Source organism: Cyrtonyx montezumae, unplaced genomic scaffold (genome assembly GCF_038088225.1).
Source record: "Cyrtonyx montezumae isolate F1298 unplaced genomic scaffold, pur_monq_1.0 scaffold_30, whole genome shotgun sequence".
Classification (NCBI taxonomy): Eukaryota; Metazoa; Chordata; class Aves; order Galliformes; family Odontophoridae; genus Cyrtonyx; species Cyrtonyx montezumae.
The window spans coordinates 11,708,827-11,722,083 of record NW_027072035.1 but is presented as its reverse complement, the minus strand read 5'-3'; the positions used below and the strand labels follow the sequence as shown (position 1 = coordinate 11,722,083).

The window sequence follows — 13,257 nt, the reverse complement described above, 5'->3', positions numbered from 1 at the left end:
CTCTTGTGAATATATCTGCTATTAGGGGGTTTCCTAAGTAATATTTCAGCTTTTGAAAAGAATCGAAATAGTCCGAAATACCTGAACATCAATGATTAAAATTATAATTATTGCACATCTAAAGTATGGAAATCTAATTCTCTTTCACACCATCGAAGTACCACTAAAGTATGAAGTTTAGCTATACTAGGATTTTAAGGCAACTGAGTTTGGACACTGACCACACACCAGAGGAGTTTTTAATGCATGTTCCCGTATTTTAAGCCAAATTGTTACTTAGATTCATAGATACATTAGGTTGGAAAGGACTTACAAGATCATGTAGTCCAACCATCTTCCTTACACCATCCCTACCCACTGAACTACTAAATCAAATCCCTTAGCACCTCATCTAAACGCTTCTTGAACAGCGCTAGGGATAGTGCCTCAGCCACCTCCCTAGGCAGGACATTCCAGTGCCTGACCACTCTTTCAGAAAAAAAAAGTTTCCTCAAATCTAATCTAAATCTTCCCCAGCGCAACTTGTGGCCATTCCCTCTCGTCCTGTCATTATTTATCAGGGAGAAGAGGCCCACCCCCTCCTCACCACAACCCCCCTTCAGGAAGTGGTAGAGTGCAATAAGGTCTCCTCTGAGCCTCCTCTTCTCCAGACTAAACAATCCCAGCTCCCTCAGCCGCTCCTCATAAGACTTGTGCTCCAGACCCCTCACCAGTTTTGTTGCCCTTCTCTGAACACGCTCCAGGGCCTCAGTGTCCTTCTTGTAGTGAGGGGCCCAAAACTGAACACAGTACTCGAGGTGCGGCCGTACCAGAGCTGAGTACAGGGGGATGATCACCTCCCTGCTCCTGCTGGCTGCACTATTTCTAATACAGGCCAGGATGCTGTTGGCCTTCTTCGCCACCTGGGCACATGAGCTGAGCGTCAACCAACACCCCCAGGTCCTTTTCCTCTCCACATTCTTCAAGCCATTCTGCCCCAAGCCTATAGCATTGCATGGGGTTACTTTGGCCAAAGTGCAGGACCCGGCACTTGGTCTTATTGAACCTCATCCCATTGAGCTCAGCCCAGCTATTCAGCTTATCCAGATCTCTCTGAAGGGCCTCCCTACCCATAGACAGATCAACACATCCTCCCAACTTGGTGTCATCTGCAAACTTACTGAGGGTACACTCAATCCCCTTGCCTAGGTCATCAGTAAAGATATTAAACAAGATGGGCCCCAATACCGACCCTTGGGGGACACCACTCGTAACAGGACGCCAGCTGGACTTAACTCCATTAACCACTACCCGCTGGGCACGGCCCTCCAGCCAGTTCTCCACCCAGAGAAGAGTGAACCTGTCCACACCACGGGCTGCCAGTTTCCTCAGGAGTATACTGTGGGAGACCGTGTCCAAGGCCTTGCTGAAGTCCAGGTAGACTACATCAACAGCCTTTCCCTCATCTACCTGTCTGGTCACCCAGTCATAGAAGGAGATGAGGTTGGACAAGCACGACCTGCCCTTGGTGAACCCGTGCTGGCTGGGTCTGATCCCCTAGTTGCCATGCACGTGTCGTGTGATCTCCCTCAAGATCATCTGCTCCATAACTTTCCCTGGTACCGAGGTCAGGCTGACAGGCCTGTAGTTCCCCGTGTCTTCCTTACGGCCTTTCTTGTAGATGGGAGTCACATCAGCAAGCGTCCAATCTTGTGGAACCTCTCCAGATAACCAGTAATGCTGATAAATGGTAGAAAGTGGCTCAGCAATCACCTCTGCCAGCTCCCTCAGCACCCTTGGGTGGATCCCATCTGGCCCCATGGACTTGTGGCAGTTCAGATGGAGGAGTAGATCTCTGACCGTCTCTGCTTGGATCACAGGGGGTGCATTATGTGCTCCATCCCAGACTTCCAGGTCAGGGCGAAAAGTACCCTGAGGTTAACTGCTCTGTCTATTAAAGACAGATGTGAAGAAGGCATTGAGAACCTCAGCCTTTTCCTTATGCTCTGTGGTTACATTCCCTGCCGCATCAAGTAAAGGAGAGAAATTCTCCTTAGTTCTTCTCTTGCTGTTAATGTATTTGTAAAAGGATTTTCTGTTCTCCTTTACTGCAGTAGCCAGTCTAAGTTCAAGCTGGGCTTTAGCATTTCTAACTTCCTGCTGCAAATCTTGGCCAGTTCTCTGTAGTCTCTCCAAGTAGCCTGTCCCATCTTCCAGAGGACATAGACTCTTCTTTTCTCTCGGAGTCTCAACAAAAGTTCCCGGTTCATCCACACTGGTCTTCTTCCCCTCTGGCGCAACTTACGGGATTCAGTGACAGCCTGCTCCTCTGCCTTCAAGATTCTTGATTCTAAGACTTTTAAGATCTTGAGGAGCGTCCAGGCTTCCTGGACTCCTTTCCCCCTCAGGAGCGAGTCCCAAGGGGCCCTTGCAACAAGTGTCCTGAACAGGTCAAAGTCTGCCCTCCGGAAGTCCAAGGTAGCAGTTTTGCTAGTCATCCTCTTGACGTCACCCAGAATAGCAAACTCCACCATTTCATGGTCACTCTTGCCAAATAATACCCAACCTTCGCATCTCCTACTAGTCCTTCTCTGTTAGTGAAGAGCAGGTCTAGCAAGGCATCTCTCCTGGTAACTTATTACACCAACTGTGTCAGGAAGCTATTTTCCACACACTCTAGAAACCTCATGGACTGCTTCCTCTGCACAGTATATACTTATCACACTTCCTTTCGAAGACAGAATTTCAAAAGTTATTTTAAGTATTATAATAGGTAAGGAAACATTTTACAGAAAGTAAAATTTTCAAGTCTGCTTACATGGTGAAAGCATTACTGGTAAGGGTTTCACTTTTTCCTTCTTTTCAAAGAACACATGTTTCAAATCATACTTAAACTGTTTTTTAAGAAAAATTAAAAATTAAGCATTCATAACTCATGATATCTTAGATTGTACATTTAAAATGAATATTGACAGAATTTCAGGAAAAAACTACTTTTTTCTGATTTTTGAGGTAAGACATGGAGAACGGTCTGTATTTAATTTTCTTTAGCTGCAAATATTTCATGCCTCTTGAAGCATTAATTTCCATGGAAACCCACGTGTATGTCTCTTCTGCAATTTTGCTGTCTCTAACAGTTTAATTGTTCAAGGAGTTTATAACTTCTGAACAGTTGCACGGTGCCAGTATTTAATTTCAGGTGTATTACATTTTCTCCTAATCTGAATTTATGAACAAATTTTGATTTAAAAAAAAAAAAAAAAGTGAAACTCAAGTTTTTAGCTATCCTACTGACACTGTCTCTTAGTTTAAAAGAGATTCTTTTTTGTAATAATGCAAACTTTTTTTTAGATGAAAAGATTGCTTCAAATAATCCTGAAGCAGCAACACAAACAGAAGAATTGTATTCCTCACCAGATCTAGAGAAGATACAGTCACCTTTCACTCAGAAGTTTCAGGCCTGTAGAGCAAACCTTCAGAGCACCAGCTGGCTTACTCTGTCTTCAAAAATGGTGTATAGTCAAGAGCTGAGTTTACCAGAAGAAGTGGAGATAATCAATGTTAAGCCTTCGGCAGGTTTGTAATCTTTTTTTATTTCTTCCTCAAGAGCACAGCGATTAATCTAGTATTGTTAGGTCTATCTACAAGTATTATAATTCTGAAAGATTTGCTAATACTCACCCCCCTAATTTATTATTTTTCGTCTGGATCTTGGAAATAATATTAAAATAAAGATGACTACACTGTAAAGCATAGTGTTTCTTTAAGTCCAACTTCTGATGATAAAAGAAATTTTAGAAACAGAAATCTGTTCTGCAGTAATTAATTACTTTTTGGTGGTTTCTAAATGTAAATTTAAGGTTGGAAACAGAAGTCTTTCAAAAGGTATTCTGAAAAGATTTTTAGATTTCTGACTGCAACATTTTTGTTTGATAGGAGAGATAATAGAAGTGTATCTTCTTTCTAGTGGGGGGAAGAAGTCGATGTCTTTTGATACAACACAAAAACTGGGGTAGTGATAATAATATTCAGGTTTATATTGTGTGATTTAACTCCTTTTTAACGAATGATGTAGGGACTAATGCTAAAATGGTTCCACAGGAATTTTCTAATATCATCTCCTTTGTGAACCTCTGGGAACAAGCCTTTTTATGAGGAAGTACTAATACTTTGTTTTAAAATAATAAAATGATAACAAAAAAGATTTTACTTTTGGCTTGTTTTTGTAATTGCACCATTAAAAAAATATTTTATTTTTAGGACATCTGAGTAGTTCTTCCATATACCCTGTTTGTCGTGCACCTTATCTGCTGGCTACTTCATGCACAGATGGAAAAGTTCGATTCTGGAGATGCAGGGTGACCAGTGAATCATCAGATTCTTCCATGCCAGAATATAACGTACACAGCGATGTAACATACATATGGGAAGAATGGCCATTACTGATTGAGGATGGACTTCTTAGTAGTAGTGCTATTAATGTTCCAGGAAGGCCAACTGAAGTTAGTTGTGCACACACAAACCGATTAGCTGTAGCATACAAGCAGGTAACATCTAAAAATAGCCACCTTTCTCAAGACTTTGGTATGCATGTTAGTATTTTTGAATGTGAATCTACAGGGGGTTCTTCTTGGATTCTCGAACAGACTTTTCATTTGGATGAGATAGGAACAATGTTAGACTCTGCTATTAGTATTGATAATAATTTAATGTCATATAACAGGCAAGAGGTTTCTCTCTCATGTGATAATGTTATTCCTAGCACTAAGCAGTTGGTACACTTAGACTGGATGTCTAGGGAGGATGGTTCGCATATTCTAACAGTGGGAATTGGATCAAAACTTTATATGTTTGGCCAGCTGTCTGGGAAAATGCAAGAACAAAATGGTAAGGAGACTGTAGTAATCTCCCATATTGGCAGTACTACTTCAAAGGCTACAAACTTTTCTAGGTTTGTTCTCCTACGTTCTGTTGACTTGGTTTCTTCGGTAGAGGGGTCACCTCCTTTTCCAGTCTCCCTGTCTTGGGTGCGTGATGGCATTCTTGTAGTTGGAATGGACTGTGAAATGCATGTTTATTCTCAGTGGCAACCTCCTGCCGGACAGGGTCTAGTTAGTACAGATTCCTGCAGTATGCCAAGTATAACTAGCTTAATGAAAGAAAGCCAGTCAGCTACCTCAGGTCTGCCTCCACCAAAGCGAACCTTGACCAGATCTATGACCAGCCTTGCACAGAAACTGAGTGGGAAAAGATCTGCCTTTGATCTGTCTGCAGAAATGGAAGACTCCGGTCTTTTTGAAGCAGCTCATACGTTATCTCCCACTTTACCTCAGTACCATCCACATCAGCTGTTAGAACTCATGGATCTTGGTAAAGTACGTAGAACAAAAGCCATTCTGTCTCATCTAGTGAAGTGCATTGCTGGAGAAGTTGTTGCTATAAATGAATCTGAACCTAATCATGATAGGAGGCTTAGATCTCTGACCATCAGTGCTAGTGGAAGTACTTCACGAGATCCCAAAACGTTCAGCAAAACGGAGACTACAGACTATATTGAAATAGACTCTGTTCCGCCATTACCATTGTATGCTTTGCTTGCTGCAGATGATGATTCCTCTCATTCCTGTTCAGAAAAGTCTCATAGTCAAAATAGTCAAAAAGATATGCCCAAGGACAATTATGAAGATCTCTTTCAAAATTCTGTTATAAGTACAGATGAACTTGTAACATTTGATGCAGAGGAAGACAGTGCAAAACCAAAAGTAATTGATCTTTCACAATTTAGCCCAACTTACTTTGGACCAGAACATGCCCAAGTTCTTTCTCGTCACTTGCTTCATTCAAGCTTGCCAGGTCTGACTAGAATGGAACAGATGTCACTGATGGCCTTGGCAGATACTATTGCTACTACCAGCACTGACATTGGAGAAAGCAGAGACAAGAGTCAGGGTAAGCTGTCTCTTCTGGATTTTATGTATTGCTGTTTCGCAACTCTTTCTGGAACTTTCCTGTTATTTTTTAAATATTTCTGTGGCTTGTCGAAGCATTTTTTAGTTCTGTGTTAAAGTGTATCCTCTATGATTTGCTATGTCATCAAAGTGTTTAAAGTTCAGTGTAATTCTCTGAGTTTCATAAAATCTGACTGTTAATGCCAGTATTTTTTCAGTGGTCCATGTATTGTAATTATTTCTTTTCCACTTTTGAAGAGACAGCTTTGTTAACCATCTGTATTTGTTTTGCTACACAGAGAAATCAAGAAATAATTTTGTTTTATTGGATAAAATCTTTTGTTATTTCTTGCTTTAAGTTGAACAAGTGACTTAACGACTTTGTAGATGTGAGATTTTTCCTCTTATATTAAAGGGAAGAATTAAGCTATTGTATTTTTAAATTTAAAGCAACATTATGTGTAAAATTATAAGGTATTTCTTCTCTTAGGATACCAAGTGAATATTTTTATTAGTTTCACTGAAGTGCATACCAACATGTTTAATTGCAGGTGGAGAAACTCTTGATGAGTGTGGTTTAAAATTTTTATTAGCTGTTCGACTTCACACGTTTCTGACAACTTCGCTTCCTCCTGCACATCGAGCTCAACTGCTTCACCAAGGTAACTGATGTGTTCTTAACTGAAGTGAATGTTACTCAGTATAGTACTTGTGGTTTTGTATTACGTTGGTACATAATCAATGAGGTAATACTGTTATTAAAAAAAAAAGGAAAAAAAACCAACTATAACAATTCTGTAGTTTCAATTTTATTTCCCCAAAAGAACAAGCTGTAGCACCATGTTGTTCCAATAACATTGGTCAGGAATAATGAAGCAGAGATTCCAGAGTACTCATTGACTTAGGCTTTTAATACTTGGGGGAAAAAAAATAAGAAATAAACAAAGATCCGTCTCTTCTTAGATGCTAAAATTTTTTTGTACACTAGTGTAAATATCCAGTAAACTATTTCAAATAAAATTTTCCTTTGTGCAGTTTTAACTAGTACCAATGTGCTATTACAAAATGAGATATTTGATTAGGACTTACCAGGTTTAAAGGACTGGCTGTGATTATTTCTTCACCCTTCTATTAATCATCGTAACAAATAATGACATTTTTAGTCATTTGGTCACTTACTCAGCTACACAGGAGGTTGGAACTTTTCAGAACTGTTGCACAGTATTATTGATGTAGGTCTCTGCTGGTATCCTTCAAATTGAAATTCGTACATGTCTTCTTAGTTCCAGAATTGGTGGGAATTAGAAATGCCTCTTGTGTGCCTGCAGAAATGCAGCTGACGGTGCCTCAGTGCAGAGCAAGATCCCATTGTCATCCTTGGAGTGGCAGTCATCCATAACTAGCTTTTATCCTGATTAGTAGTTGCTGTCTACCTCATGTCATGGCTTTTGTCTTCCAGTGTTCTTGCATGCCCCTGTTGTCAAATCTGTTTTCTAGTGTGGTAATCTTTAACTTCATATTTTCCGATCTAAGTAAATGTAATGAAAAAACAGAAAAGTTAATCAACATGTTGCACTTTGTTTTATAGCTAATCTACATGCCAAATGTTATATTTTGTGCTTCAGTGAGTAACTGTTCTTCGCAAACTATCTGAACTGTTTGAAAGTGGAAAAAATTGCTTTTATCTACGTGTGATTTTTAAAACATTTAGTATGCAGTGCTTAAAATATTCTTAAATTTCTACTATGTCATTAGTATCTCGCTCTGAAGTTCAAAATAAGCAATTTGTGCTTTCCATCTCTCTTAACCCCTCTTCCTCCTTGCAATTATTTATTATTTTTTAATTGTGAATATTTAGGCTTATCTACCAGTCATTTTGCCTGGGCATTTCATTCGGTAGCGGAAGAAGAACTACTGAGCATGCTCCCTGCAATGCAGAAAGGGGATCCAACATGGTCAGAACTCAGAGCTATGGGTATAGGATGGTGGGTCCGAAATATCCATAGCCTGCGGAAATGCATAGAAAAGGTAAAGATAGTGCTCTGAAACAAAATTACAAAACTTCTTTTCAAATAACTGTCATCTGGTATTTAGTTTCCATGTACATAGTTTGAAATTTTAAATATGTCCAGGCTTTCTGAATATTACATGCTGTATTTACAATGAATAGTTTGTTGTACGAATGTCCAATTTTATATTTAACTTCTTGTTTTGTTTGTTACAGTACAATAATAGATGCTCAGTATTCAGGTTGAGCTTATAGTTGTTTTTCTATAGCAAAGGCCCTTTCTATGTTAGGAAACAAGTTATGGTAGAATGTTACTGTTAAAAACCTATCAGACTTCAAGCCAACTATGCTACCATACTTCTGTCTTGCAAGTTGATGTATTTCCATGTCAACAAAGCCTTCTCTGTAATAACTATGTATTTTCATTGTCACAGATGTGGCAGTTCCTAACCTCACTATCACTTGTTTTAAGCTCTTGGAAGAGCCAAAAGTGTTGAGCTAGAAAATGACATGCTCAAGATAATTTGACTACAAGGCACAAAGTGATAAAATGCATGTCTCTGCTTCTACTGTTTGGTCTTCAGCAAGTAGTCATCATTTCAAGAGAATTACTTGCCTTGTGTTTAAAAAAGAATAATTAAAAATTGAAGTTTCCTGGGTCTACATCTTAGGTCAGTTTACCTGGGTCTTGGATTACTCTTACACTTGCCCATTTTCCTTTTCAGCTTTCAAAAGCAATCTTCTCCTATTGTGATGGGTTCCAGCCTCTACTAGTCTCCATCTATCTTTTGATTACCAGAGTAACTAATATGTTAATGCTGTTATAATTTCAGGAACTGATTTCAATTGTAGGCCTTCCAATTTGATCTAATAAAAATGCTTTTAGCTAATGGTTTTCCAGTTCTAGATGAAGGAAGAAGAGATGTTGAGTTGTGGTGGATCAAGTTCACATACCTAGAGAGCAGCCACAGATGATTATAGGCTATTCAGGAGAGATAGGATTTATTAAAGAAGGTCCAGGAGAGAGCTCTAAAGGTGCTCAGAAGGTTGGAGCACCTCTCATATGAGGATGGGCTGAGAGAATTGAGATTGCAAGCCTTTGTGAAGAGAAGGCTGCAGGGAAACCTAGTAACGGCCATCTAGTACTTTAACAGGGCCTAAAAGAAAGTTGGGGAGAGGTTTTTTTTTTATTAGGATTGTAGTGATATGACAAATGGTAATAGCTTTTAAACTAAAAGAGGATACATTTAGATTAGATATTAGGAAGAAATTCTACTGGGGTGATGTGGCACTGGAACAGATGAAATTACAGTTTTTGATATTTGGTGAAGTATGGAAGGTGGTTAGTAGAATTGTAAATCTGTAGTAGATCTCCTCCTATTTGAAGGCCTGGTTGACAGAGTCCCATGAGAGTCTGTTTTGAAAAGCCTGGACCTTCTTAAAAAAATGTAATTTTAAGGTGAACGAGCAGACTGTCCCAGTGTACCTGAAGTAAAACTGGCTAGGGATAAAGTCAAGCTGTCAGTCTGGCTGAACAGAGCTTCTTAGGAACTCAGGAAGAAAAAGAGAATTTATGAGTTCTGGAAGAAGGGACAGACAACTCATAAAAACTACAGAGCTCTCGTGAAGTTGTGCAGTGAGAAAATGAGGAAGGCCAAAGCCTACTAGAATTCAGTTTGGATAGTGCAGTAAAAGATAAAAGAAAGTGAGAAAGGACAAAGCCTAACTAGAATTCAGTTTGAACAGTGCAGTAAAAGACTAAAATAAAATAAGTTTATATAGATAACTCATCAGTAAAAGGAGCGTTCTCTGTTCTTTGTACAATATGATGTGAAATGTGATGAAAGATGAGGATGAGGCTGAGGTACTTCCTACTTCTTTTGCCTCAGCCTTTATTTGTAAGGCCATTTACTCTCAAGGTACCCATCCTCCTGAATTGGAAGATGGTGATGGGGTGTGGGATGAAGCTCCTATAATCCAGATAGAAACTCTAAGTGACGTGTTTAAGCATTTGACTGTTCACTACAGTGAGACCAGATTGGGATTCATCCAAGGGTTCTGAAGGAGGTGGGGAAAGTGTTTACCAGTTTTCCAGCACACTTGGCTTTCAGTTTTATCGGAGGTTAGTAATTGTGACTCTAATATGTCGGAAGGGTTGGAAAGAAGTTCCAGGGATCTACAGGTTTGTCGGTCAGATCTTAGTGCCTGGAAGGTTGTGGTGAAGATTTTTGTAAATGGCATTATAAAGGAGAATCAAATGAATAGTCACAACCTTCCTGGGTTTATGACTTCCTGGGTCCTTCCTGACTAACCTGATCTCTTACGACAAGAGGACCCACTTACTAGATGAGGGGAAAGCTGTGGATGCTGTCTAGTTGGATTTTAGTAAAATGTTTGACTCAGTCTCTGAAAGTATTCTTCTGGACAAACTGTCTGATGTGGCTTGGATAGGTGTACAGTTCTCTGGGTGAAGAACTAGCTGGCTGACTGGGCTCAAAGAGCCGTAGTGAATGGAATTCAGTCTAATTGGTGGCATGTTACCTGTGACATTTCCTAGGCCTCAGTTTTAAGATAAGTTTTGCTTAAATTTTTTATCAGTGATCTGGATAGTGTTTCAGTGTGAAGAAAAGGGGGCTCAGGGGAGTCTTTATTACTCTTCAATTACCTGAAATGAGATTGCAGTAAGGAGTGAGTTAGTATCTTTTCTCAAATGGCAAGTGATAGAAGACATGGAAACAGTCTCAAGTTGTGCCAGAGTAGGCTTATGTTGGTTATCATGAGGAATTTCCTTACAGTGTGTGGTCAAGCATTAGAATGGGCTGCCCAGGGAAGTCCTGGAGTCTGCATCCCTGGAGGTATTGAAGCAGTGTGTAGACATGTCAGTGAAGGACATGGATAAGTTATGGGATTGGGTCAGGTCAGTAATTGGACTTGATGATCTAGAAGGACTTTTCCAATCTGAAAGATTCTCTAATAAAACAATGGGTTGAAACAGTGGTAGCTACACTCATCCTTTAGACCCAGAGTGAGAAGAGGGATTTTGTTAAAGAACATCTTAGCTCAGTGAAACACAGGGTATGGAAGCATCAGGAGTCCAGTCTAAGTTTGCTGTAAATTCTTGTGTGCTTTTTTTTTTCTCCCCTGTTGAATTGTCTTTACAGGTAGCCAAAGCAGCCTTTCAACGAAACAATGATCCACTTGATGCAGCCATTTTTTACCTTGCAATGAAAAAGAAGGCTGTGATCTGGGGTTTGTATAGGTAGGTGATACCAAGGTCTTCTTAATATCTGACATAATTTGGGAAAGAAATGTTGAATGCAGTTCTGATTCAAAAGAAGCTCAAATGTTACCCCTGAAAGCTGAGAATCAATTTCTAAATAAATTAGTGAATTGCATGGGTAATTATTGAGATTCTTGTATTTAGGAATGTAGTAATTTCTAATGCTAGATGATTCAAGTTTTAGTCTCAGATGTACTCTGATTTCGTTCATTTCTTAATTCACATTAGTTTATAGAGGACTGCCAGTGTTGTGTTTGGAATGGCAATAGTAGGAAAAGTGATTTCAGTGGTAATTTTGGCAGAAGTTCAAAGAATTGAGTTGTGTGTTTCTTTCAAACTGGCATTTCATGATAACATTCAACTTTGTGAACATCCTAAAAATGAGCTTGTAATGTCACTTTGCTATCGAAGATCTTACCTTAATTTTTATATTTTCTAATTTGTTTTCAATTTACAATACCTAAGCCTCCTGTGCACTCAATATTATGAACTGTACTGATATCTCACAAAATAAAGAGCAAAAAAGCATCTAATAACATATAATATTTTTATGAATTATATTCAATATGCAGATCCCAAAAAGACACCAAAATGACACAGTTTTTTGGAAATAACTTTACTGAGGACAGATGGCGTAAAGCAGCATTAAAAAATGCTTTCTCTTTGCTTGGCAAACAGCGGTTTGAACATTCTGCAGCATTTTTCTTGTTGGCAGGACACTTAAAAGATGCAGTGGAGGTAATGAAATAATGAATTTCTTTGTTACATTATTTTTAAACTTACCAATAAATTGAGTGTGAAGATACATTGGACACATTGTTATTTTAGTTAGTATGACTACCGAAGATTCCAGTTTGTTTGTTCTTTTACTCTCACCCCCCCACCAATACATTAATGACTTACAAATCTTTTCTTTACATCTTAGTTGTTATTCTACTAATAATGAAGAGGTCCCATGGTCAATACCTTTGTAATAATACTAAAAGTTAAATACCATTAGCTCAGTTTCAAATTTCTGTTCTGCTACATATGAATACAACATAGATTTCCATTGCAAGGTTCCAAATTAATTCATAGTTTCTGCTTTATTTTTGGAATTGATAAACATATTTATGTCAATCTGACATAAATTTCTGTTTACAGTCATTTTAACCAAAGAAGAAATTACGGTATTTGGTCATATAACTGTATTTATTTTCTTTTAGGTCTGTCTTGAAAAACTGAATGACATTCAATTGGCTCTTGTAATTTCAAGGCTTTATGAGTCAGAATTTGAAATATCTAGTACTTACAAATCTGTACTACAAAAGAGAATTTTGGGAAGTGTGTTTTCTGGAAAGGAGAGTACAGGAAACATGTACAGTGATCCTTTTCTGCGAAGTATGGGTTACTGGATTTTGGAAGACTATAGCAAGGCTCTTGACACTTTGATTAAATATTCTACTGAAGATGAAGGAGGTAAGAATGAGTATATTGACTATTAGGTTGGTTTTAACTATTTATTCATTTAATGAGTATTTTCTTAGGGTACAGCCTGAACTTGACTGGGTGCTGCATCCATTTACTCACCACCTAGCATAATGGGCTATATGCAGTCCAGGAGGCTCCAGGAAGATATCACGGATAACTTCTTAAGCCATGTAATAGACAGCCCCACTAGGGGTGGTGCAGTGCTGGCAGCTGTTGCTCACCAGTGGAAATGAGCTGTTAAGAGACATCAGGGTTGGAGGTTGCCTGTGCTCTAGTGATTCAGCAGTGGTGGAGTTCACACTCTTGAGGGATATTGGACATGTAAAGAATAAAATCAGGAAGCTTCATTTTAGGAAAGCCAGCTTCCAACTCTGCAGAGAGTTAGTAAAGACAACCACTGGGAATCTGTCCTCAGGGACAAGGGAGCAGAGCACGGTTGGCAGATTTTTAATAGAGATTTCCTTCAGGCACAGTGCTCTCCAACCCCAAATGTTGGAAGTTAGGAAAGGAAGGCAGGAAACCAGTGTGACTGACTTGAGTCCTGCTAGTCAAACTGGGGAGCAAGAAGAAAA

General features: G+C 39.1%; 1 protein-coding gene across 7 annotated transcripts in view; it reads left to right on the top strand.

Moving 5' to 3' along the window:
- The window catches only part of DMXL1 (Dmx like 1), a 77,764-nt gene that overhangs the window by 33,563 nt on the left and 30,944 nt on the right, over window positions 1–13,257 (top strand). For all 7 annotated transcript variants that reach the window (XM_065744285.1, XM_065744289.1, XM_065744288.1 and 4 more), the window contains 7 exons: window positions 3,331–3,555; window positions 4,240–5,928; window positions 6,479–6,589; window positions 7,786–7,955; window positions 11,097–11,194; window positions 11,788–11,953; window positions 12,421–12,673. In XM_065744285.1, the coding sequence (XP_065600357.1) occupies window positions 3,331–3,555; window positions 4,240–5,928; window positions 6,479–6,589; window positions 7,786–7,955; window positions 11,097–11,194; window positions 11,788–11,953; window positions 12,421–12,673 (2,712 nt within the window). The remainder of the gene's footprint in view (window positions 1–3,330; window positions 3,556–4,239; window positions 5,929–6,478; window positions 6,590–7,785; window positions 7,956–11,096; window positions 11,195–11,787; window positions 11,954–12,420; window positions 12,674–13,257) is intronic.